Here is a 26,633-nt window from a genome sequence, read left to right on the forward strand (position 1 = left end):
GGATGGAAGGGAAACAATAAGGGATCAGGCATTTTTCTGGCTTACTTTTTCGGACTCCCGCCAACATTTCAGGATGAATATGTGAGCATAGATATCCTCCACACAGATCCAGCTGGAAAGGCTCAAGGTCGTGTCTGTCCACACCCAGTCCATCACAGCCCTCAGCTCCGTCAGAAACGGAACCAGGCGGAACCTGCCAGAAGCCACATCTTGTTAGACAGATAGTTGTGGGGTGGCCCCCATCACCCTCTCAACCCCAGGAGTTCTTGTAGTCTTAGCCCTATGTCTCAGAAGCAATTCTCAGGGTGACTCTTATGGTAAAATGCAACTGGGATTACAACCTCTTCCATCATGAGTCAATGTATAAATTAGTATTGCCCATTCATTTTTTTTTCTTTTTGTTGATGGTTTTAACAAATTAGGATTCCCTTTTAATTTATTTATTTTTTCTTTTTTAAAATTTTTTATTTATTCAAGAAAGAGGGAGAGAGACCACAAGTGGTGGGTGGAGGGGCAGAGGGAGAGGGAGAAGCAGACTGCCCATTGAGCAGGGACTCGATCCCAGGGCTCGATCCCAGGACCCTGGGATCATGACCTGAGCCGAAGGCAGAGGCTTAACTGACTGAGTCACCCAGGTGCCCCAGGATTCCCTTTTTAAATACATTTGAAGGTGTCCTCTCCAATTTTTCTCACCAAAGCTTTGTAGGGGCTTAATCTTTTTGATTAAATTCATCTCTGAATATTTTATTGTTTTTGGTGATGTTGTGAATGAGATAGTTTTCTTTGTTGTTGTTGGTTTTTTTCCCCCCATGATATTTTGTTTTTAGCATATGGAAACACCACTGATTTCTGGGTGTTGATTTTACAGTCTGCAAATTTACACTGAATTCGTTGATTACTTTCAACAGTTTTCTGGTTGAGTTTTTAGGATTTTCTATACTTAAGAGCATATCTTCTGCAAAGAAACCCCATAATTTTACTTTTTTAAACATTTGCTTGTGAGAATTTGTTGGTCAGAGGATTATTGAACATTGGGGTTTTGCTGCTGAATGAGCTAGGAAAAGTTAGGTAGCTGGTGCCTGAAAGATGAGGACAAATGACTGCTGTCAGAGGGAGCAGGACAAGTGTTTGGTGGCACACAGTAGAGCCCACACCTGGTGGACTTAGTCAGTGCCCAAGTTTAATAAGATTCTGGCTTTGTTTCTTGTATTTAGGAATGGGTTGGCCTGGGCTCCTCTTGGGTCTGGAGGCTGTTCCTTGTTTCTTGACTAACACAGAGCTTCTCTCCGGCTGGAGAACCCAGGTGCACCTCATGGCCTCTCCCCTAGGCCACTCAGCTCTGCCAAATGAACACTAATCCAACACCTGGAAGAAATACCCGGCCATCCTCAGACCAACACCAAGTGACTCAGTGAGCATGCTCTACAGCTCTGAGACTACGTCACCATCCCTAGGTTTGGTACAACCGAGAAGCCAGCAGTGCCATGAGCAGCCCGGCCTTTTATGCTGTGGTACAATTCCAAGGGAACAGAGAGGAACTACTACCAAAGAAATCCTCAACAAAGAGCCAATATGCTTCATTTGAGTAACTAACTTACTATCAGGAACAAGCAAACCATGTGGCATTTAGTTTGACGCTAGATGGAATAAATGGCCCTTGTCAATGGAGGCACTTACTGTAAACACAAAATCCCAACGGTATTTTGAAAGAGTCCAGATTCCAAATTTCTGTTCTATTGTGCCCAGAAATATATTAATACTTAAAGATCATATATCCCTATTTTTCATCCTGAGATATTACCACACTAATTACTCGGGATACAGCAATAGAAAATTAAGCCATGTGGCTGATTTTAGAAGGACATACTGGCCAGATGTATGTCAATTATTGACAGAAAGTTATTTAAAGAGGCATATCTGTCTTTTGCTGAAGATCGTGAAGAGTTCTGGGATGCTCCATATTGCTATGTCAGCGTTCTGCACCTTCCTGTTTCTTCCTGAGGAAAATGAAAGTCTTTTTCTTACCAGCCTCCCCTCCGTGAGTATCTGTGGCAATACAGAGTGTCCTTCCTTACCCTTGAAACAAGAAGAGGTTGACATAATTGTAGCTCTTGGTGAGGAAGTTTCCAAGGACTCGTGTTGGGTAGCCACAACGGATTTGGTAGGCAGACAGCCCAAAGTAAACACATTTCACAAAGTACCAAAGCTGAGCAACCAGGTTCTGGCTGAACTTCCTAAAATGTAAAAACACAGGAAAGTGAAATAATGCTACAACATCACATCAGTTTAGGATTTAAAAAAAAAGAAAAGCCTAATTGACCCTCTGGCGCTTAGAGTCAATGCAGCCAATTGTAAGGAATCCTCTGTTCATAGATCACTTCGAAGGCAAAAAGTAAGGTAAGAAAATCTAATAATTAAAAAAAAAATATATATATATATATAAACGGTGCCTCCAATGTATTAGTGCATTATTCAGTTTTTTAGACCATAATTAAATTCATTTATTTTTAAGCAAATTTACTAATATTTTCTCCCAACATAGAAGATGATGCTACCATGTTCCAAATCAAAGCTCATCAAAAAATGCATTTTTTTACTACAAAAGGACCCATAAATGGAAGATGTAGGAGAAAGTATTCTGAGAAGTGAATTACCTCCTCCCCTCATTTTTTTGTTTGTTTGTTTTATATATATATATATATATATAGAGAGAGAGAGAGAGAGAGAGAGAGAGAGAAGTCATGGATTAACAAAGTTTTAAAACCCAGATGTGGGTTCCAGTTGTGTTTATAAACCATGGCAATTACTCCTCAAGACATCATGCCCAAGACATCCATGACTTTATTTGAAGATTTTCCCTACCTCTGAAAATCTATGATTCCATGATCTAACATTCTTTTCTTAATGATGTCTCCAACAAGAGAGATTGCAGTCCCTTCTCGTGGGGAATAATTGATGAAGAGACCCACAGTGCTGGACAGTTCATAAATGCTAGGATAAGTTGGAGGAAAAACTTGGTGGAACTAAATTTCACACCAGAAACAAATCGGAAACACTTTTCAAAGGATGGTGAGCCACAGGACCATTTTTAACTTTGGAGTAAGGCAGAATTCTACAAGAATACTAAACATGGTCAATACATGTTTCAAAGGAAATGAAACATAAGACTTTTGACTCGGCAAGCACTAGGTAGGTATCCTTTTCCCTGGGTTTAAAATTAAGTGTAAAGTTTTTTACACCAGTATATTACACCAGTATATTACTATTTGTATTTTGGATTTGTCTTGTTAACTTTTAATTTTGACATTAGAAGAAGACATGTTATTTTTTTTTAGCTGAAAATAGCTATTTAGTTGACCAGATCTAAGAACCATCCAGGAACACTTGAATCTTTGTGCCCCAGGGGCCTGGTAACCTCCATGTAGATCTCAAAACGTAGAAATCTCAAAAATATTGCTTGTAAGTGTCTCTGCTGTGAAGAAACCAGCTTTGGTATTTCAGTTCCTAATAAATTAAAAATATTTGACCATGATCTAGCACTTGACAAGTTGTTAATAAACACATCAGAAACCTTACAGAGAGCCCATCCCAACCATCCCTTTCCTCTTCCTTCCTGGGGCTGTATCTATTGGCACTGTAGTAGGAAAGAAACTTCTTTTAACTCTGCAGCGAAGTGCCCTTGGCTTTTACAAATAATGTGTACAATAACTGCATGAGGAAAAACTCTATATTTATCAAAATTATAATCAAAGACTTAAAACTGTATTGTCTTCTAGTCCTTATAAAAGGACCAACCCATATTGTGATGAGCACTGGGTCCTGTATGTTAAGTGCTGAATCACTAAATTGTATACCCCAAACTCATTTTACACTGTATGTTAACTAGCTGGAATTTAAATAAAAACTTAAGAACAAACAAACAAACAAACAAACCTTTCCCTTCCTACAACCTTAAAATGAATCAAGTTGGAATAGATCATAGTTAATCTGTAGTTACTGAAGTAATTGTGTCAGATCTAATTAAGGACATTAATCTTGTCCCATACTGAAAGCCCTATTTCTTTGGTGATCTCTCCATTTTTTATTGCTGGAGGCTGGAATCATGCCTTACTCATCTCTCCATCGCCCAGAGCACCGGCCACACAGGGCTTTGTAGACTGTAGGCACCTAATGAAAGTCTGTACACTAAATCATATGCATATACACAAGAAATGCCATTTTTTCAGATTAATTATTCAAAACACCAGAGCTTCCTGATGCTCAATATTATAACCAGTAGCCATAATTGTTTTTCTGTATGCTTTAGAACCATACAGAAATTCCAATTCCAATGTGTACCTTCCCTTACTCTTTTCCTGTTTTGAAAGGATTTAGACAATATGACTATTAATGAATGTTTTCTTTTGCGCAATAATGAATTAAGTTGTCAGTAACAATATCTGGAGAACAAATGAATTATTTTCATGTTAACAAGTGATGGCAACATAGGGCTTGAAATGTCATGAATGTGTGCTGTCACAGACATGCTGGCAATGAAGACTCAAGGCTCACTGATCCAAACATATCTTGAATTAAATATCCAAAAATAAAGAAAGGGCAATCCTTTGCATTAGGAATGACCATTGAGGTGAGGCCATGGCCTGAGCCTTTGGCTCAGGTCATGATCCTGGAGTCCCAGGACTGAGTCCCACATGGGGCTCCTTGCTCAGCAGGGAGTCTGTTTCTCCTTCTGACCCTCCTTCCTCATGTTCTCTGTCTCTCATTCCCTCTCTCTCTCTCTCTAATAAATAAATAAAATCTTAAAAAAGGAAGTAAAAACAACCCAGATGTCCTTAAACTTTTCTATATTTAAACATTCTTTGAAACATTTATATGATAGAATATTACTGACCAACAAAAAATAATTAAGTACTGATAGAGGCCACGATAGGGATGAATATCAAATACACTATGCCAAGTGGAAACAGCCAGCCTTCAAGGCCATGGAATGTGTGATTACATTCATATGACATTCTGGGAAAGGCAAAATTGTAACAGAACAGAAAATGCATGTCCCGGAAGCTAGACATGAGGGAGAAGGGTCCTACAATGGACAAGAAGAGTTTCTGGATAAAAACTTCCTAAGTTTTTATTACTTTAAAAACTGAGATATTATTGCCATACAACATTATATTAGTTTTAGGTGTACAACTGCAGTCAAACTTTTAATATTTATCATAGTGCCTCAATCCATGGAAGCCATTGTGTGGTCCTTCCCACAAAGGGCCAGGTCCCTGCTTTAGTCACAGGGACGTCATGCCCCTTTTCACCTGGTCTACTGCTCTGGACATAGCAGGTGCTCAATAAATGAAAAATTGAATTGATTATGCAATTCAATATGCACAAAAGAAGTTTTCATTCATTCAGTCATTTTAACAAACATTCCAGCTCTGTTTGGTTTGGAAGGTATTATTGCTTAATCCCCAGAACCTATGGATATGTCATGTTTCATGGCAAAGAAGACTTTATACTTGATATTGGTTAAGGTGTTCAAGGTAGAGAGAGTGCCTGGGTTATCCAGGTGGGTTGAATCTAGTTAATGAGTTCTTAAAGGGAGAAATCTTTCTCCGCTGTGCTCAGAAGCAGCCAAGATGGCAGAGGAATGTTCAGAATGATGCAATAAGAAGCGGACTCCATGCACTGAGGTTGCCTTTGAAGGCTAAGGTGGGGCCATGAGCCAAGGAAGACATCTCCAGAAACTGGAAAAGGCGAGTAAAGGGATTCTCCCCCAGAGACTTTATTTTTTTGTTATTTTATTTTTTAAAGATGTTATTTATTTATTTGAGAGAAAGTGAGTGTGAGCGAGAGAGCAGAAACAGAGACAGAGGAGAAGGAGGCTCCCAGTTGAGCAGGGAGCTCAGGACCCTGGGCTCATGACCTGAGCTGAAGGTAGTCACTTAACCAATGGAGCCATCCCGGCGACCCACCCGAGGGTCTTTAGAAAGGAATGCAGCCCTGCCAACACCTTGATTTTAGTCTAGTGAGACCTGTATCAGACGTCTGGCCTACACAACTTTAAGGTGATAAATTTATTTTGTTTTAAGTCCTTAGTTGGTGGTAATTTGTTACAGCATCAATAAGAAACTCATACAAGTGGGAATGACCCAACTATTTGGTGATTTGATCCTGCTAAAGGATTCTCTAGGGCCTCGCCATTGCCATGGTCCTGGAAACATCAGTCTTTGTTGAGGACTGTTTTATCGAGACAGGGCAAGATCGATGTTCTTGAGCCCTCTTCTGGGGGTGAAAAAATTAAATTCTTTTCATAAGTGCATAATGAATGGTAGGTTATATTATGATAACAAAAATGCTTGGAAGTGAGTATAGGATGCTCCCCATGGGAGGAGAGGTGTAGCATAACAATTGGGTCAAGAGGTCTGTGATTGGGATCTGATCTCACTACTAGCTAGCTGAGTGACTTTGGGAATCCCTCTTGGGTTTGGTTTCACCCGCCTTCATCTGTGGAATTAGTAGGTCTAGAAATATTTTAAAGGTCTCTTTCACTCTGAAATTAAGAGCTTCTAGGAAGGCTGATGGAGAATGTGTGTTGAAGTTTTCAAATGTCACAGAAATAATCAACATTCATCATCTAACTACCATGGGTGTTGAATGTGGTTTATTTAGAAAATCACATTTATTCTGTTTTAAAGACTAACAAATAAGATCCACAATGTTCTCATGAACAAATTCTAGTATTTTTACAAAAAGTTTGCCTTAATATGGATCATTTTATCAGCCAAGCTATGTTCACTCTCCCCATACACAGTGTGGCATGAAAAACTTACTGGGCTGTTGGTAGTCTTCTGGGGGAAAAAAATCCTTTCTTTACTTAGTTCTACTTCAGACTCATGGAAAATTATCCTAATTCCATTCTCTCTTTTAAAATATTTGCATTGCCACTGAAATCAAAAGGTCAAAGTCTAGTCCACTGTGTGAGAGCAGACATGTAGCTCCAACATTGTCAGAAGAGATTTGAATTTCCTTGTTAGGAATGACAACTGAGTCAAATTATGAAGCACATAAATGAGAGAAGTTTTCATTACTTTCTAGTCATACTTTGGAAAAACATTAGCCAGCCCGATTGGCTTGTTATTCATGAGGCTTGGCCAGGAATGACCGTTGAGTTATGATAAAAAGATCAATTTTCCTGTTAAACGTGAAGACTTTTAATGATATGTTAATTAAATTGATCATTATTATTACATTATAGGGTGCTCCCACGTGCTCTAGTGTTGACTCTTTGCTCCCATTACCTCCCATTTATACTAGTCCCCCTTGTTTCTCTTATATCCACTGACCCACTCATTTGCTCAAGCATTAAGCCCTGGCTTGGTCCCAAGTAGTGTTTCCAGTGGAGTAGATTTCCTGGGAAATCTAAAGAGTGAGGAAGAAGAGTGGGTTGGTTGTGGGTCAGAAGAGCAGTGAGCCTCCTTTGAGGTGCAGGAGAATGTGGTGCCCTCTAGTTACTAAAGAGGTTCAATATGGCTGGAGCTTAGATTTCAAGGAGACAGAGGGAAAGGCAGGAGCCAGCCACTTCCAAGGATCTCACTAGCCCTTTCCCCATTGACCATTAGTCTCCTCTTTTTATGTGCCTCTCCCACTCCAACCTCATCTCTAGTGCATCTTAACCAGCACCAATAGCTTTATTAACAATGGCAGCATCATGGCGTCATGGAGATGAATGCTTCCCTCTCCTACCCTCTTCCTGTCAGGTGCTTTCCAAACACTGTCATGTTGCTGTTTACAACTACCCTATGTGGTAGACACTACTGTCCTCTGCCACCCACCACCCCTCTATATTTTCTTCTACTAAATGGTCTCCATTTTTCCCCCCACTATTCATATGACATAGGCTGATATCCTCTCATCCTTTTAGGAATGCCTGTAAGACCATGTCTCAGTTCATCTCTGTCTACTAAGGTATAGAGACAATGACAATGGGAGAACCCTGGTTTACTCAGATCTCTCCTCTCATTCTGAATATCCTATTTCCATGAATACATATGGACATGCAATAAAATGCTTTCGAGGAATCAGTTCACATTTTGGAGTCACAATGAATTTAGTGCTGATGAAGACCTCTCACTTTTCCAACCCATGGTGCTGTTCTGTCATGCCTCCGTCTGTACCTGGTCATTTTGTTGTGGCCATGCCTATGGGATGATAACCTGGAATATATTTGCATTATAGTGAGTGCACGCCTCCAGCTTCCACCTTACCTCTCAGTCACACCAGGCAGGATGAAGAACATCCAGAAATGAATTCCAAACACGAGAATGACCTGAAAAATGACCTTTCCCAGTACAGTCTTCCTCAGGTATAGGGCTCGGTCCACCACCATGGTTCCAAACTGAATGAGGACCATCACCAAAAACGGCCCAGGAACCTGGTCCTCTGACAGTGAAGAGGTGATGTCTGCTGCTGCTGAGTGTTTCTGATAAGGGAACAACAGGTTCACCCATGAGTGGCATTTCACAGGACAGCATCCCTCTTACTCATTGAATGTGTGGTGGCCTTTGTCCCAAACCTACCCCAAAGGCCCAGAAGCCAAAGACGATGATGACAAAGTCAACAGTGTCAGCCAGGAACATGAGCACATACACGTCGGTCACAGCACTGTAGTCTGGGTGGATGAGGTCATAGAAGAACTGTCTGATGGGCACATATATTTGCAGAGTCCTGCAAAACAGAGACCCCCAGCACTTGCTTCAGGAGGGGCAGATGGGAGGAATGACCAGATACTGCCATCATTCCATTCCTCTGCATCCCTCTTTCTAAGCAGGTCACACCTCCTTCTTCAGGCTCAGCAGAGTCGGCTACAGGGGCCTCCTGCTCTAACAGAGAGCATAGACAAATTCCTTGCCAAGGAAGGCACACTAGCCCTCTTTGTTGATGAGACCACCAGCCTCTTCTCATGCTTGAAGCATAACAGTGGTCTCAGGTCTCAAGGTGGGGGGTTTGTCACCCGATTCAATGACTCCCTCTCTGGGAGCCCCTAAGAATACTCCCTAGTTCTCTGTGTTTTATTTCCTCTACTGGAAAACTGGGGTAAGAAGCAGACCTGAGACTCAGGGATGGGGTGAGAATTGTATGGGGCTACATGGCGGTGCTTAGACCTGGAGTCTGACCCGAACACCAGGGACACATTAGGTAGTCCCTATTCTTCTCCTGTTTGGGTCCCGTGCCCCTCCTTGTTCCCAGGTGGTGCCTTGGGCTTTTGACTACACCTTGTTCTGTCCAGCCTCTGCCTTCAATTCAAGGCCATGTTCAGTTTGGATGGCCCACCTGGTCTCGGAGCCCACATTCAGGGCTATCCTTCCAGAACCTCCTCCATTCCTGTGGCTCTTCTGCTGCCCTATATCCCTGGCACTTGGACATGGGATGGTGAGCATTTTGTTGGAGATGAGCTGTGTGACATAGGACCTTAGTTTCCACTCTCTTGGTTGAGAGTGTTTCTCTAAGTCCCTTCCAACTTTGACATCATACCCCTGTCTGTCTGGTTGGGCTTTAGCATGATGATGCTTGGGAAATCCTGAACCAGGAATCCTGAAATCATTTATTCTTCAAATAGGAAAACTGTGCTTATAAACATAATGGATATAAAAATAAATCACACTGAAAATTGATTTTTAAAAACAACACACCCCCTCACACCTGTTAGAATGGTTATCATCACAAAGATAAGAAATAACAGGTGTTGGTGAGGATGTGGAAAGAAGGGAACCCTCGTGCACTGTTGGTAAGAATGTAAATTGGGGCAGTCATGGTAGAAAACAATAGGGAAGCTCCCCCTAAAATTCAAAACAGAGCTACCATATGAGACAGCAATTCCACTTCTGGGTATTTATATGAAGGAAACGAAAACTACTAACTCAGAAAGATGTCTGTACCCCAGGTTCAGTGCAGCATTATTTATAATAGCCAAGATAGGGAAGCCACCTAAATGTCCACTGATTGATAAATGGAAAACAAAAATGGGTATACACACACACACAGACACACACACACAATGGCATACATTGAAATATATATATTATACATGGAACAAGTCAGAGACTATCAGATAACATATGATCTCATTAATATATGGGATCTAAAGAAAAATCAAAATAAAAAATCCATACTCATAAATACAGAGAACAAATTGGTTGTTGCAGAGTGGGGACTGGGCAAATAGGTGAAGGGGGTCAAAGCATACAACCTTCCAGTTATGAAATAAGTTAGTCCTGAGCTGTAATGTGCAGCACGGTGACAACAGTTAATTAATCCTCTACTGTACATTAATCTTAAATACTCTCATTATAAGAAAAATAATTTGTGACTATACGTGGTGATGAACATTAGCTAGACTATTGTTGTGATCATTCCCCAGCATATGCATATATTGAATCATTATGTTGTACACCTGAACTTAACCTGATCTTATATGTCAGTTATATCTCCATTAAGAACAATAGGATAACTGGTCATTTTCTTCTGCCTTAAGCAGATGATATCTGCGATATGAGAAGTAACTTCTCTGCCCTTTAGTCCTGGTTTATATCAAACAATTGATACCAGCTTCCTCGTCCTAAAATAAAACACCCCACACAAGTGTGTTCAGGCACTCACTTCTTTATGGTAAATGCTTTTGCTTTGATTAAATGTTCTTGAAGCTTTTCCATATACAGTTCCCTTTTGCTCTTCTGCTTGATGCTTAGAACACTGCTTCCTTTTTGACTGCTGTTCCTTGTGCTTGTGCTGCCTAGAAATACAAAGAAACCAAGATGTTCTGAGTTATGGGTTTGTTGACATAAGAACCACAGAAACCCCTGGGACCCCCAGGGCGGAGGGATGGCGTGAAGTGGATTTAGAGGGCACGTATACACAGGTCCCTGTAAGAACAGTGACTAAGGATTTGGAACCTGCAGTTTCACCTCTGCCTCCCCAGTAAAATGCACCTGTGGGCTTCTACACCCAACACTCTTTCTGAGGTTGTTATGGGATCTTTATCCCCTGGAAGAAAGAGACTGGAAGAAGGGACCCCAGGTTGTGGGGTTTCCAGATTGGGTCAGTGACCCAGGCCTTTTTCATGTCTAGATTTCTCTGACTGCAAAATGGATATCGGATGACTACCGGTGTCTGCCTGAAAAGCGTATTCCGAAGATGGATACACAGGTGTCTGGAAAGCTTCAGGCAGGAGCACTATATATACAAAAGCCCACTTTCTCCAAGAGTGGCAACTATCGGGCCTGTCTGTCTGCTGGTGATACTCACTAGTTCATAAGAAATGAACGAGAGTATAAATAGATAGTTTTGCTAAAAGTTCCCTTGATTAAATGTAAAAATATTTTCAAAATGAATTGTGCTTTACAGCATTCTGGTCACACCCAGCAGAATTCTCTGGATGTGACTTAAAAATTAGCATGTGCCCACATGGGCAGTGTCCTGGCACCTTTGCACAACTACCCGAAGTCTTTGTCCTGGGAAAGAATCAGACATTTTGAAGAATGAAGTGACCATCCCAGGTCACACGGCTGAGAGAGGATCTGAACTCGGGTCTGTCTGTTTTCAAAGTACTTTCTTCTCTTATCACAACATACCTCTTTGACAGCACCCAGTAAACCCCTTTACCGGAGACCCAGATCACTAGTACCAGAAGAACCAGAAAACTCAGGAGTTACTCTAGCCTAAAGATATCTTGTGACAGGTACCTCTTTGGGACCTATTGGAAGAAAAGCTGGATCTGGGAGATATCTGGGAGCTGCTTCCCGATCGCTTCCTCCGGATGGCAGACGGCTGCTCTGGGAAGGATACGTGTACCGACTCTGCCGACGCAGCCAGGTTGATGGATTTCAGAGAATCAGAGGAGGCTCTCCTGCCACGACTGAGGGAGAGCTCATCATCTGACTCTTCCTTGTCCGTGCCATTGTCGGTGATGTCATCTTCATCCCACAAGCCATGGCACTGAGAAAGCATAAGGGACAACTCAGGGGGGCGTTCCAAGGGAGGGAGCTACATTCTTCCCTACAGTATTTCATCCCCCATGATCAGAAGGCCAGACGTGAGATATGGTGACTGTAGTTGGTGACACTGTATTATATAACTGACATGTGCTGAGTTAGAATTTAAATGTTTATTTAAATTTAAATTTAAATTTAAATGTTCTCACCAAATAAATAAATAATATTTGGTGATTAGGTGGCTCAGTGGGTTAAAGACTCTGCCTTCAGCTCAGGTCATGGTCCCAGAGTCCTGGGATCGAGCCCCACATCGGGATCTCTGCTTGGTGGGGAGCCTGCTTCCCCTCTCTCCCTGCCTGCCTCTCTGCCTACTTGTGATCTTTGTCTGTCAAATAAATAAATAAATCTTTAAATAAATACATAAATACATAAATAAAGGAAAAGACCAAAGAACACAGATACATATGGGAGGTGATGGGATTCCATGGAAAGGATCCTTTCAGTGTTTCGTAAATCACATCATTGCGGGGTACACTTTAAATATACTATAATTTTTTGTCATTCATACTGCAGTAAAGTGGAGAAAGGATTAGAAAACCAATGGGTTCTAAGAAAGCTTTTTATCTAGATGTTTATGATGGTCGCAGTAGAAGGGGAATGAGAGAGGGTAGATCATAAGAGCATGGCTCATGAACTGACATGGAGGCAGATAATGTTTGGCAGATGGAGTAAAGGTGAAATTAGAATCACTTGACATGTTCCTGAGTGAAAGCACTTTCTAGAGCATCCTTCTCTGTGCTTACAAGTAGCATTTTAAATATCAGTGGGTGAATTTACTCCCATGGCCCCATGTTCACCAAGTATCTATACTTGAATAATGATGCTTCCCTCCGTCAACATACACAGTAAGATGTGAACCCCTGGGTCACACATGGCTGAGTCAGGAACAGTACTGCAAATGCTTTATCCAAAAAATATTGGTCCTCATATTAGACAGGGATTATGATGCACTCTGCAGAGTCCGGATTTTGCTTCAAAGAATAAGCAAAGGGGCCTGGTAGGACAGATAGGAGGAAGGACAGCAGAAGAGGCTGAGAAAAACCAGGGACCTTGCTGGTGCGAGATGCTACCTGGATAGAAAATTCCCCTTCCAATGAACTTCCTGATTCAGCTCAAAGCCACCCAGTGAGCCCACTGTCTTCTGGGTTCCCAGACTGCCACGCTGTGCATTTATTCCCTAAGACCTTGCCCAGTCCTCCCTCTGACACAGGCCATAGAGGTACAAAAGCTCCAGGTCAATTTGCCAAAATTCAGTTGGTAAAAAAATAACTTGGAAAATGATCAACCCATTAAGAGAAAAAGTCATCTAAATTAGAGACTTCTTAAATATATATAAATACATTATTTGTAAAAGTTATTCAATGGATGCTACTCTTATAAACATAGCAAACATTCTAGATTTTCATAATGGGAATTTTCAACTTCTATTAATTTCTTTGAAATCATTTTAAAAGTTGCTTCTTCTTTTACCAACATTTGAACATACTTAGATTCTTTTACTACTTTCATAGTAGCATATTTGTTAGTGAACTCTTCCAATTATTTATAAAATTTCTAGAAACTCATACCAAATAGGATAATTTTAACTGCTTTTTAAATTTCCATATGGTTGGAGTTGTTTGGTTTCTATAGCATTGTTTAATAGGTTTGCAAAGCTGTAGGGTAGTTTTGTGTTCTTATGAAAAGATTCGTCATTCCAAAAACTATTTTTCATTTCATTAGCCAAAATTTTAGCATAATAGTACCTCAAATACATTCATCATAAATATGAAATATTCTAAGAAGTATATCAATATGAAACACCAACATTTTGCTTATTGTATGCTTTAAATATACAATTATAACTGTTAAACCATTTAAATATTAGTAAAAAGGCAGCACAAATGTCCAAAGATTTATAAAAATTTTTAATTTTTTTAATTTTTAACTTTAAAAATTTTTTTTAGAGAGAGAGTGAGCAGCCTGGGAGGGGTACAGGGAGAGGGACAGAATCTTTAGCAGGCTCCATGTTCCACTCAGAGCCAAATACAGGACTCAATCTCACTACCTTGAGATCATGAGCTGAGCTCAAATCAAGAGTTGGACGCTTTAACCAACTGAGCCACTCGGGTGCTCCCACAAATTTTTAAAATGTTGCACAAAAGGTTATAGCAAGTTGCAAGGGAGTTCTGAAGTGACCAGATTTATACAGTCATATCTTTTTTTTTAATTGAGGTATAATTGACATACAACATAAGGCCACCATGTCTTAAATGCAGAAATTTAAACTTCAATTTCTAGAGCTAAAATAATGATGTTACTGTATTTGTTAATATATTCAGAACAAGAATTAGTAAACTGTATGAATTCAGATAATTTATTAGAAGAACTGGAAATTTTAGGCAAATTCAATACTGGCTAACTGGTTTCCTTGGATAATATACCTTTGCAAACCCACCACTCTCTTTGACCCAGGTAAGGCTCCCCCTGAGTGGAAGGTTAGGGACTAGCACATTTTGCAAGATGGTGAAGACAGAGTTAAGGTCCTGACCAGGCAATATGCAAAGGAAGCCAGTTTGAAATAGCATATTGAGTAAGACAGAAGTCGAACACACTGTTACATGTGTGTGTGTGTGTGTGTGTGTGTGTGTGTGTATGTTAACTTATGTCAGCTTGTTCTAAAAAAGAACTTTAGGGCGCCTGGGTGGTTCAGTTGTTAAGCGTCTGCCTTTGGCTCAGGGTCCTGGGATCAAACCCAGCATTGGGCTCCCTCCTCAGCAGGAAGCCTGCTTCTCCCTCTCCAGCTCCCTTGCTTGTGTTCCTTCTCTCGCTGTATCTCTCCCTGTAAAATAACTAAACAAAATCTTTAGTAAACAGAAATGAATAAAGACACTACTTGATAAAATGAAATTGGATTGTTTTGTAAAAAGAGACGAGGTTAAAATAAGAGGTGGAAGTAAAGTAGTGACAATTGGCACATTTATACATAAAATGTATATTATGCAGCAATTTCTAATTTTTAGAGTTGAGCAGTATATTTGAAAGCTTAGCTTATATTTCACAGTGTACAAGAAGAAAGACCCACATGGTTTTTTCAGGGGGATGACAAGAGTTGCTGACTCTGAGACAGGCCATCCTGTAGATAGGTCTTCCCAGAGTAGTGTACCGAATGGCTTTCTCAGTAAGCTTCCAAGAAGCCCAGCTCTTGGTTTCACTCAACCATTAAGTGTATGGTCTCTCACTGAAGCTAATAGTTTCACGGCAAGAAGTAACAAACAAAAGCAATTCTACTAAAAGAAGGTAGGCAGAAGTTGGACTTGAGAGGCAATATGACACTTCCTAAACTGTAGCTCTCTTGTGTTCTGGCTTAAACAAGGAGCAGAGTTTAGTGTATTAGGCATGAAGATTTTTCACACCAACCAAGTAATTCCCACAAATATGGATTAAGTAGGATATGTTCATAATAGAAGTAGAAATATGGGGGAGTTTTCTCGCAAATTTATAACAAGTTCCATTATTGAGCACATTGCCTTAGAGAAAATATCCACTAAATGAATACAACTGTTAAAAAAAAGAAAAAGAGCATACAAGTAGATGCACTCATTTGCCCCCTGGCCTCATGACCAATCCTAATGTTCAGGTTCTCCAGGAATATCACAGGTGGCTGCAATTATCAACACGTGCTGGTCAGGTGTTCATGGGCCGTACCTTCAAAATTGACCGATGGAAGAAAAGAGCCAGGAGCTGGATGAGATCATAAAGGACATAACCTTCTTTCTTTTCCACTCCTATGATATTAGGTGGGTGGTAAGGTTTATCTTTGTTCAATTCCACATTCTTGTTCCAGGGAAAGAACCCAAATTGGAAAAAATACTTGACCACAATTGCCACCTACACACAGATGATGGAAATGAAAAAAAAAAATTACTCCTTTTTAAAAATGGTTATATATGAAAAAAAGTGATATAAAAAATTAAAATATCATTTCATAGTTTTGATGATAAGAATGAACAAAATTATGTGGAATAATAACATTATCATTCTCACATGGACTTTAGACCCAGAGTAGTATTTTACTCACTAGTGCCTCTCATTGCACATACATGACGCCCCATCAGGTTACCCATGACACCTACTTAAATGACTTTACTTTTGAAGAGTTGGCTAATTTATACTGATTGAATGAGATATTTATATAATTATTCAGTTGTTAAAAATGGTAATGAGGAAAAGCTTGAACAAAAAGAAGTTTATATTTTATGTATTGCTTTCATTTGTTGTCCTTCTGAGCCTCTCAGGTAGTTCTGAGGCCGATTTTCACTTTCCTCTGACCTCTTTCTTCTCACCGTTTTATTGCTCTCTGGAAGTTCTCCTCAAGAAGAAATAAAAGTAAATAAAACAAAAACTTGCCAGTTATGGTGACTAGTTCAGGGTATAAATGTTGTAGCGAGGCTGTTTGCGATAAAGACACATGAGAAAATTGATGTGCCTCATTTAAGCATACCTCTAACATTTGTGTCAGCAGAGGTTAATTGCAATATATGCAATTCATCAATAAAAATATTTTAAAAGTCCTCTTTTGACCTAGAGTTTAGTTTTACCTCTTCTCCTGTCTCTCTCCTTCTTAACGTCAAGCTTCTGCAGAAAACAGTCCTATGCTCCTTATCGTGCTGAGCGGCACCGCCATATCCCAGATGCCAGAGCAGAAATCTGAAGATCACATTGCCTTTCCCATTCTCACTCACACCCCAAACTCTTTTAGTCTCTTACTAAAACTTCTCATTTACCCACTCATCTTAGCCTCATCGCCGTTGGGTAAGTTCACATCCTATGACCTCTCACCCAGAGAGTTAAGACAGATTCCTTAGCTGGTCTCCATGCCTTCACGTTCATTTTGTGTAAAACCTTGCTAAAGATAAGCATGTCTGAGTCATGCCTCTGTCCAAATATTTCCATACCAAGAGGAGAAAGTCCTGAGCATAAACTGTGTTGACATTCCTAAGATCCTGCTACTGTGCTGTTCACTCACAGTCTGCTTACCAGCCCTCACATCCAGCTGTCATTCCTGGCACATGACAGAATATCTTATGCCTTTGTTTCTTTGCATGGGTTATTCCCAATGACTTGCACCTTCCTTTGCTTTCCATCCTTTGGTGACCTTACATTCATCCCTTAGGACTCAGGTCTAAGATGCCTTCTGCTGATAACCTCCTCCCTGTACCCATTAAGCTACAAGAAGCACAGTATCCATTGTTTTTTGTATACTCTAATGCAGTTTTGTGTCATATTATAGAGCAGTTATTTGTTTACAACATATTTTGCCACATTGGTCTGTGAGCCATTGAGAAACAGAAAACAACTTAAAAAAAAAAAAAAGAACTTATTGTCTTTTTCTCATGCCTAGCACAGTTCTAGGGTTTTGGCACAAAGTCTAAGTTGTAGAGTGAATTAACACCAAGTTAATTTTCCACTTCCTCACTCCTCGGTGTGATGGAGAAAATGGAGAACCCAGTTTAACTTAATAAAGAAGATTTTATTTTATGATGAAAGCGACATATAATTAGCTCTTGTTCCCTTTTCTAAGTTCTTAGTACCTGCTCTTCTTCCACTTCTAGGTTAGAAACTCCTTCACTCAGAGGTGTTAGAGAGAACAGACCCATTCCCCAAAGGGGAGTCATTTACGTTCCAGATCACAAAGTGATGTAGTGGAAGTACTATTTAAAAGCGATTATTTTGACAAGAGTGTGATGGACAGCCTACTTAAAATAATAGACACAAATTTGGTTTTACATCTTTTATTTTTATAAGCATTTAAATGTATTTAAATAATTATTATGGAAAAGAGATACATGATAGTTTAAACTGATGCTTTTGAGATGATTTGACAAATAACTTTGTTTCATTTTATTGAACTACCTATAAACCAACACAATTTCTAGAATCTAAATGTACATCCACCTTGAGTTCTTTCCTTTAAGAAGCAATCATAGTATCATCGTTAGCAAAAACTTTCCCTTATGAGCCACGTAAGAAAATCAGTCTTATTCATAGACTCCAGAACACAAAGAAATACAATAACCCAAGGCACAAAGTCTATCAAGTCTCCCATTTTATTCCCAGTTTTATTGTTGTTATGGGAATTTGTCATCTTGTATATATTTAATGGGGAAAGGACTGAAAAGCAGGTTTAGACAATTGGGAAGACTTGTCTCCTGTCCCTTTATATTTGATGGAAATAAGGTATCTTACCCTTGTGTCATTCAGATTTTTAGGTAGGTGCTTATATGGCTTTGTGTTTAGGTGTGTGGACACTGGCTTTTAGGCTTAAAAATGGGAAATATACCTGTTGTACCAAATATACCTGTTATACCAAATATACCTGTTGTACCAAACTATATTCACAATGATTACTGTATTGTATAATTCAGTGTCCATTCACTTGACATCCACCAGCACCAGGCACCATGCTTAATTCTGCATAACACATGATCTGTGTGGCGAATATCACAGGATGCATGAGCAGATTTCAAAAGCCTACCCCACTGTCTGCCAGCTGGGTAACTCTGGTGAATTATATAGTCACACTAAAGCTGTTTCCTTCTCTGTTAAGTGGAATGGCAGTAGCACCTATCTTGTGTGAGGTGTGTAATGTGAAAAGATACACAATTGCTAGCATTAAACAGCTGTGAGTAATAATTGAGTGCCTATCTAAGAGCATCCATCTAGCTGAAAGTCCTATTTAAACTGTCCTGGAGACAGGGCAGAGCAGTCTAGAGTGAGTGCCAAAAGTGATTTCCAGGAAGGTTTTACCCCAAGCTTACCTCTGTGTAGACAATGGCCATCATCCAGAATCGTCTGCTGGGTCTGGGGACAGACAGCATGGCCCAGAGGAAGATCAGAATGGGGAGCACAAGGGTGATCATGGAGGCAGAGACCATGTGGTTGAGTATGATCACAAAATAGCACACCATTTCTGAGCGTGCCACTAGAGTGTTGTACATGGCGTAAAACAACAGCAAGAACCGGGGCTGGCCAACATAGAACTTCTCAGACTCTTCAAGCTCATCATCATGGAACATCCTGTTAAAATGAACAACATCATACTATATGGGTCTTCATGTCTCCAAATTACTGATTTCCACCTTGTATGATCCCTCCCCAATGACACGCCTTCCCACGTTCCCCAGATTTCCAGTGGAGTCAACCTAATAGCCTATTATAGAAAGAAATCTGTGCACAAGTGTCTACTCTGGGCAGCTTTTGCTAGTTCTATCATTCTATGATGGAAGGCACCCAACCCCGGGTCTCTGTGCTTGATTGTCTAGGTGGACGGTTTTCCATGAGAGTTTCTCTATCTCCAAGCACAGCAGACAGAGAAGCCCTCGCAGGCTCTTACTTGTTCAGCAGCAGCTCGCTGGCCGTCAGCTCATGAGTCAGGGGTGGTAAGATGCTGGACTCCAGCCTGTCGGAGCGGCTGTCGTCGGGGCTCACGGCCATGTGGCTCTGACCTGCAGAGTCATCCCGCGAGCCGAAGGACAGACGCTCGAAGCTGACCGCCTTGCTATAAGACGGCGGGGCCTCCACATCCCCATCTTTGGTGGAGTACTGCGGCAGCTCGGCATCCGGGGTGAGGCCGACTTCTGAGGCCTCCGACACCTCAGAGGCCTCCTCCGGTCCCACATCTGCTGTGGCCTCCCCGCTCTGGTCGGCGTCTCCGGCCGCCGCCTCGTCGTCCTGCTCGGCCTCCACCTCTGCGATGGTCTCTGTGGTCCCCTGGCGCGAGTATAACATGGTGCACTGCGTAGGCTCACTGTCCAGAGAGAAGGACGGCACACACCCGGTCTTAGTATCCTCCGGACTCTCAAGACAACTTCTCAGCGCTCCCCAATAAAAACATTAAGAGAAAATTAAATACCCCATCTCCCCACCCCACCCCAAGGCGCATTTCACCTGCTTTATTCCTTCAGGATATCCCAGTCTGGTCCGCAGAGCCTACAGACCGCAGGCTCTTAAATGCAAAAGCCGACAGGGCTCACACATCATCGTTGAAAACCTGAGCAGGTCCCATGACATGATTCCTCAGTTGCTAAACCCACCTATGCACAGAGGTTGTCCGAATTGGGTCAGGACTCCCAGTCATGGGTTCTGGTGTTTATTTCCAAATCAAGACAGAGTTAGCATAAGCACACCTAGCATTCTATTAAAGGAGGTGCCCATGGAAACAGGAAGCCTTGGCAGCCTGGGTCTGTGGGTGTTGGTGGGGAGGTACTCTACTCTCAGTTCCACACAACAGGTCCACCCCTACCCATAAGGGGGAGGGTAGGAACCATAAAACATTGGCTAAATTAAACAACAGCATTCTTTATGGAAAAAGGGGGCATTCTTGTTGAATATCTGTTCCTCCTATTTTCCCATTCTTTGCCTTTTTCTTACTGGTGCTTATCACATTTGACTGAAGTTTCACCCTTTCTCCAGCTCCCAGCCATCCTTGCCTGGCACATGCAAACACTCCTACTTTCTTCTCCCCAGTGCTGTGGACCCTTAGCCCTTCTCCCTTTGAACTGTTGGCGTCAACCCTGGGTGTACTCCTGCTCTCGCCACCTCCCCCCCACCCCCACTAAAGACTTTAATTTATTTTCTTCTACCTGTTCCCCCGGGGGGGATTCATTCTCTCTAAGCTTCCCTACATAGCTTCATCTTCTGTTTCTGGCGACCTGTCCATCTCTCTTGTACCTCTCCTTCTTTAGTCCTTGGTCTCCTCACTTTCTCTGTCAAGTCCCTGCTGGAGACTTTGGAGATGAAAGTACAGCAGCCACGCCAGGGAAATTCATGGCATGCCTGTTTTTATTGTCCACCCCAGCCCACCAAAGGGGAGAAGGGTAAAGATGTTCTGGAGTTGTGGAATCTGGTGGATGTAGAGCCATAGTGTATTAGACTACAAAATTATACTGTTATTTGAATGACATATCGTGAGCATCTAGGGTCCACAAACACTGAGATTCTCAAATACACAGATTGCACTCATTTTTCTTATCATAGACGCCAGTGTAGACATGTCAGTAAGTGAGTGGATGGAGGTATGAATGGGCAGATGGATGGATGGATGACTAGACCTTGGCAGAGCCCTTTGTGACATCCCAAGACTGAAGGACATTTGTGTGAGCCCTTTGGTGCCCACTCATGTGTTTAATGTTCCCAGGACCTTGGCCTTCAGTATGGATGCCACATAGAAAGCTCCTAGAATGTCAAGACAAAACTGGGTTTTTTTTTTGGACTTACCTCCATTAAGCAGCCTCGTAGGAAGGTCATGAAATTGATCACCCTAGACAGTTTTCAGAGCAGTAGAGCCAACCCCACATCAAGTCTAACTTCCAATTGGACTTTAACCAATTACAAACATGGTTTTTATGGTTTTGGATCAGGTCTGGCCCGGAAGGGATTCAGCAAGTCCTGGGACCTTCAAGGCTCAACCAAGTGGAGTAGAATAGCATGGGCCTGCCAGGGGACACCTTAAACGGCCAAGGCATTCCCATCAATGCCAGGCTCCAGCATACTGCAGCACTGTATTAAGATATACAGGTGCCAACAAAAATAAGTTAACACCCCTCTGATTTACCACTATGTACAGTCAAAATTCGAATTTGTCTTGGACTGGGTTATTTTGGTATCAGGATGAACATAATATAGCTGATGTTTCTGCACCTCCGTGGGCCATTCTAAAAGGCAATTCCAGAAAGAACTTTTGGACAGTATATATATAATTTCATTTCTGAATTATTATGCTTTTATGGTAGGATCTAATGAGACAACTCAAGCCCAAAGCAATACAAGTTACTATCTACAAAGTTGATCTATTCTACTGCATCGTAGCATTCTTGTCTAAAACCAATGGCAAAATGTATTCTAACTTTTATAGAATTATTATTACCAATGAAAATGGACTACTGATGGCATATTTTTTTTTCTCTATTGCAGGTATCTTTCCTGACACATTTCCCCCCCATGAGGACTACCTACTTGAGCTCTCAATCAAGGAGGAAGCATGCTTATTTCTTTAAAAATGAAAAGTGCAAAATACTTACAAAATGGAGGATAATGTTTATGGTAAGGATTTTTAAGAAACTCCTAACAGACAAAAACTGAAGAGCGGTTAGTTTCAGAGAATGCCGTCCTGGGACTGAGCGGTTGTGTCCCAGAATGAGGGGTGGTGATGCTTTGGTGAGTCATGCAAATTCTTAGCATAAAAGTTAAAAACAAAGCCAAAACAAACAAACACACATCACAAGAACTTATATTTGCAATGACACGAAAGGGAACAAGTGAGAAAATTCTGGAACAAAGCATGCACGAGTTAAGCACCTTGATGCTAAACTGCCACTGTCAGCTGATGAGGAGGACATATCCATGCTGAACATTTTACGAAGCCTAGGTCGAGCACGCTCACTTGTTTTAGGAACAGTTTCTGGTCCATCTAAATCATCAAGGGTAGACTGCCTTGAGAACAGCGTGGTTGCTTCGGTGTAGCAGCTAGCAGCGCAAACAGTCACAGAGACACAGGGTTAAAACACCAGTGGTACATCAGTTTACACACGGATCAGTCGACCAGTACACTGCCATGCAGCAGACCACACGTGACACCAACAGTGCGGACGCCGAGCACCACAGCGGGGCTCACGGAAGGGAGGTCAAGAGGGTCCCGTTTGGCGGGAGGATAAGATACAGCAGTTCTCGATTGGTCAAAATGGGCGGGGTGATAAGTCATGAATGGTTCCCCTCTCCGGGTGGGGCGGGGAACGGGAATAATGACAAGTCCCGACATGCCTTGCGCAGAGCGGAATTCACCCTTTATAACTTTGTAACTGAGCTTTTTGCTGTTTTCATGAAAGAAGATATGTTTTATTTGGAGCTCCCCATCCTGAATTCCTTGAAAGCATTTTGTAACCCAATTGCTGAAGCAGAAATATCTGCCCGTGTAAAATGTATACAGAACACTTCGATGTTTTAAAAAATAAGTCTCCAACAATGAGAGAGGGAAGCTCGGAAATAATCACACGGAACTGAATTGCCCACCCCGTTTTCTGAGTGGTATTCAGTTAAGCCAAACTAGATGCCTTGCGTGGATCAAGAGATGCTGGTTTGATACGCAACCGGCTATAAACCAACATCTGAGAAAAAAAGAAAGAAAGAAAGAAAGAAAGAAAGAAAATGGTACAAATAAAATAACAGAGGAAGTCTAGCGATGGCAGGGTCATTTTGTCTGTTAACTTCTCATTTTGCCTAATGATATTTTTTTTCTTCTGGATCATGTTTTAGGTCTTGGCAGATGTCACTAGGGTGAGAACCTACTGGCTAAAATCCTCATGATGCCCCCACAGAGCAACAGTCGGGGAGGGAATGGTGGCAGATTCAGGCCTGAGGACTGCGTGAGCTACGAGAGGAGAAGAAGCAGACAGAGTTACCACGTAGGCATCATCTCAGTGCTGACGTAGAGTTTAACCCAAAGCGGGACACGCACCTCAAAGGCCTCTGAAGAAGGCTACTGGAATAAGAATCTCCCAGCCTGAGCACCAGTGGCTGACCCAGGGGAATGGGACTTTGTGGTCCAGGATGGCTGATTTTTCTGGCTGAACATCGTCGTCGTGGGATTAGACTAGGCCTGCACACACCCAGGTGTGCCCAGCCAGTGGCTGGGAGGCAGAATGGAAACCATGCAGGAAGTCACAACCTCCAAGCCTAGCAGGTGAGCAACCAAATGGTCTCTAATGAAGACACAGAGACTGATTTTTAAGAAAGGCCCTAACTCCTTTAGGATGTCAAATCCTTGACAGAATGAGGCGATGAGGAAAAGGCAAACCAGAAACTCAATGGCCAAGCACAGGGAGCCCTGGGCTTGGGTCCCTCCCTATGCTAATGTTAACTGGCCATTGGCATTTAGATAAATTGTCCTCTCTAAGATCTCAATTTTTTTTTTTTCTGGATCAGAAGAGGTTTTAATATAATGAAAATAACTGAAGATATAATTATTTATTTGTAGTTTCAGTAGAAATTGTTGACCTCATGTTTATAGACCTATTAATATTTAACTTGTTCTCTCATTTGTAAAACAGGGGATCTGGACCTTGGAACTTCTGTATTTAATTTCCTATTTTTAGAGCTGCACTCCTATGGCCTTTTTGGGGTTTGCAGGCAAAAAGATACTGTGTACCTTTCCCTGTGGCCCTGCTCAGATTTTTTGCAGGGGAACCACTGTTGTAATCCTCAAGTGTGACTCATCTTGCTAATGCCTGCGTCCACTGTCGCAGCAGCTGACCCTCACACCCCACACCGTCCCACCCAGTTGGGTTATGTGGAATGTGACCAGTTTGTGGCCCAATCCCAGGCAGTTTTAAAAGAAAAAGGGAAGAGGAGTTTTCTGATAACAGGCCCAGGTGACATGCCTGAAGAGACAGTTGTGGTCCCCTCACTGATCAGCCTGCCCTTCGAACCACCCCAGGGCACACAGCAGCCTCTTAGGTGTCATGTTTCAAGGCATAAACACTCCCTCCGTTTCTAGGAATGCTCCTTAAACTGTCATCTAATGTTTCTTGCACAATTTAAAATAATTTATTTTCAGGGAAAGTAGAGGATATCTGATTTCATAAAACAACCATTAAGACAAGTGCCATTTTACAGCCAGATTTAAAGGAAAGAGTGCTTTTTGCATTAAGTCAAAGGGAATATAATGGCATTTGTTAGTCTCTCACCCCATCTGCAGTATGCCCAAAGGTGAAGATGGGTGACAGGGATGCCAGGCGGGGTCACCACACAGGGGGCGGGGCCACACCGAGCATGCACAGCCGCACTGGGGGAATGGTACTAGACCCTCGCTGATGACATAGGTGTCTCCACTGGGAATCCCTTCTTGGGAAGACTCCTGCCTTTCTAGAAATCAGGTGGCTTCCAGTACACTTTAATGTAAACAGATACTGTCTACTGATTTGATAGCTTCCTAAAGCAAAAAACTAGAAGTGGAGCTCAGCCATTAAGAAAAGGGCAAGTGTGGGGCGCCTGCGTGGCTCAGGGGGTTAAAGCCTCTGTCTTCCGCTCAGGTCATGATCCCAGGGTCCTGGGACTGAGCCCCGCATCTGGCTCTGTCCTCTGCGGGGAGCCTGCTTTCTCCTCTCTCTCTCTGCTTGCCTCTCTGCCTACTTGTGATTTCTGTCAAATAAATAAATAAATAAAATCTTTTTTTTTTTAAAGGGCAAGTGTATTAACTCATTTATTAACAACAAAACAAACCCTCTTGTGTTTTCCCTTTCTTTAGGTTGAAATAAAAAGTAAAAGATACATTAGGAACTAATTTTAAAGGTACTGGTTTTCTACTAGTAAATTCATTGATCACTTCTAAATTTGGGAGATAATTCTAATAGTCTTTGTTCAAAAACAATCAATAGGTTTAAATAACTCCTACCTCATGGTTTTTTATCATGGGTATGGTTTTATAATTGTAATCTTGGGTCTGATTTAAAGGCAGTTACTTGATTTTATTTGATCAGTCTTCTTCCTTTTTTATCCCTCTTAGGTTATGACTTATAACATTAAGCTAATTTCTTAGTGGGGCATATTGTCAGTTGTTATGCAGATAAATTTACTAATACAGGAGTCAATTATGTTTATATTATGGACAACTTCTTTTCATTTTTTTTAAGTTTTTTTTTTTTTAATGTGTTTATTTGACAGAGAGAGACACAACAAGAGAGGGAACACAAGCAGGGGGAGTTGGAGAGGGAGAAGCAGGCTTCCCAAGGAGCAGGGAGCCCAATGACAGGCTTGATCCCAGGACTCTGGGATCATGACCTGAGCCGAAGGCAGACCTTAACGACTGAGCCACCCAGAGGCCCCTGGACAACTTATTTGCAATTCACTCTCTAATATTCTCTTTGATTTGATTCTGAGTTTGGTTCTTGAGCAGCTATTCTTAAGCCTGGTCAGGAGGCCTGTGACACCCTTGAGAATTTATGGGAAAAACTGGTATTTATTTGCACTTTTCCCCCTTTGGGAGATAGTATATCTCAGCATTTTTCTCATCTTACCATTCTCCACAATTTTTTTTTTTTTTTTTCAAAACCAGTTGTTTGGTCATGAATAGGTTATAAGGTGGGTGGATCTGGAAACTCTATGATCCCTCCTGTGGACCCTCATTCAACCCTGTAACTGGGAAACAGTATCTGTCAGCATATTGAATACTGACTACATTCAGACAATTCTTTTTTCATTCAGACAAATCTTGTCTTTCCCTGCCTCTGCCAACACAATTGTACATTTTTGCAAACATGCTCATGCAGTCTTTATTTATTTTTAAGGGAAAAGCTCCCATGAAGTATCTTGGTAGAATGTGGATAAAAATGGATTTTCAGTTTTTGCATAAAAATGAATCAAAGAGAAAATAATTCTGTTTAAATTACTGATCTATATAGAGAAAATTGTGCAACAAGAACAATTTTAAGAAAGTTGGCAGCTTCCAAATGGGATAGTTATTTATGGTTTGCAAAAAATAAAAATAAAACATAAACTATAATGATTTTTTGTCTCAATGTAGTCTGCCCAAGGAGAATGAAGCTCTTCTTTCAAAAA

At 41.4% G+C, this 26,633-nt stretch overlaps 1 protein-coding gene across 2 annotated transcripts in view; it reads right to left on the reverse strand.

Annotated features, from left to right (window-relative positions):
- Positions 1-26,633, reverse strand: part of PIEZO2 (piezo type mechanosensitive ion channel component 2) — a 456,415-nt gene that overhangs the window by 15,423 nt on the left and 414,359 nt on the right. For both annotated transcript variants that reach the window (XM_044243416.1, XM_044243417.1), the window contains 9 exons: positions 19,417-19,830; positions 18,842-19,100; positions 15,729-15,911; positions 11,733-11,985; positions 10,651-10,783; positions 8,571-8,718; positions 8,259-8,473; positions 2,076-2,234; positions 46-193 (listed from right to left, as the gene is read on the reverse strand). In XM_044243416.1, the coding sequence (XP_044099351.1) occupies positions 46-193; positions 2,076-2,234; positions 8,259-8,473; positions 8,571-8,718; positions 10,651-10,783; positions 11,733-11,985; positions 15,729-15,911; positions 18,842-19,100; positions 19,417-19,830 (1,912 nt within the window). The remainder of the gene's footprint in view (positions 1-45; positions 194-2,075; positions 2,235-8,258; positions 8,474-8,570; positions 8,719-10,650; positions 10,784-11,732; positions 11,986-15,728; positions 15,912-18,841; positions 19,101-19,416; positions 19,831-26,633) is intronic.

This window comes from Neovison vison, chromosome 3, assembly GCF_020171115.1.
Source record: "Neovison vison isolate M4711 chromosome 3, ASM_NN_V1, whole genome shotgun sequence".
In the NCBI taxonomy this organism is placed as follows: domain Eukaryota; kingdom Metazoa; phylum Chordata; class Mammalia; order Carnivora; family Mustelidae; genus Neogale; species Neogale vison.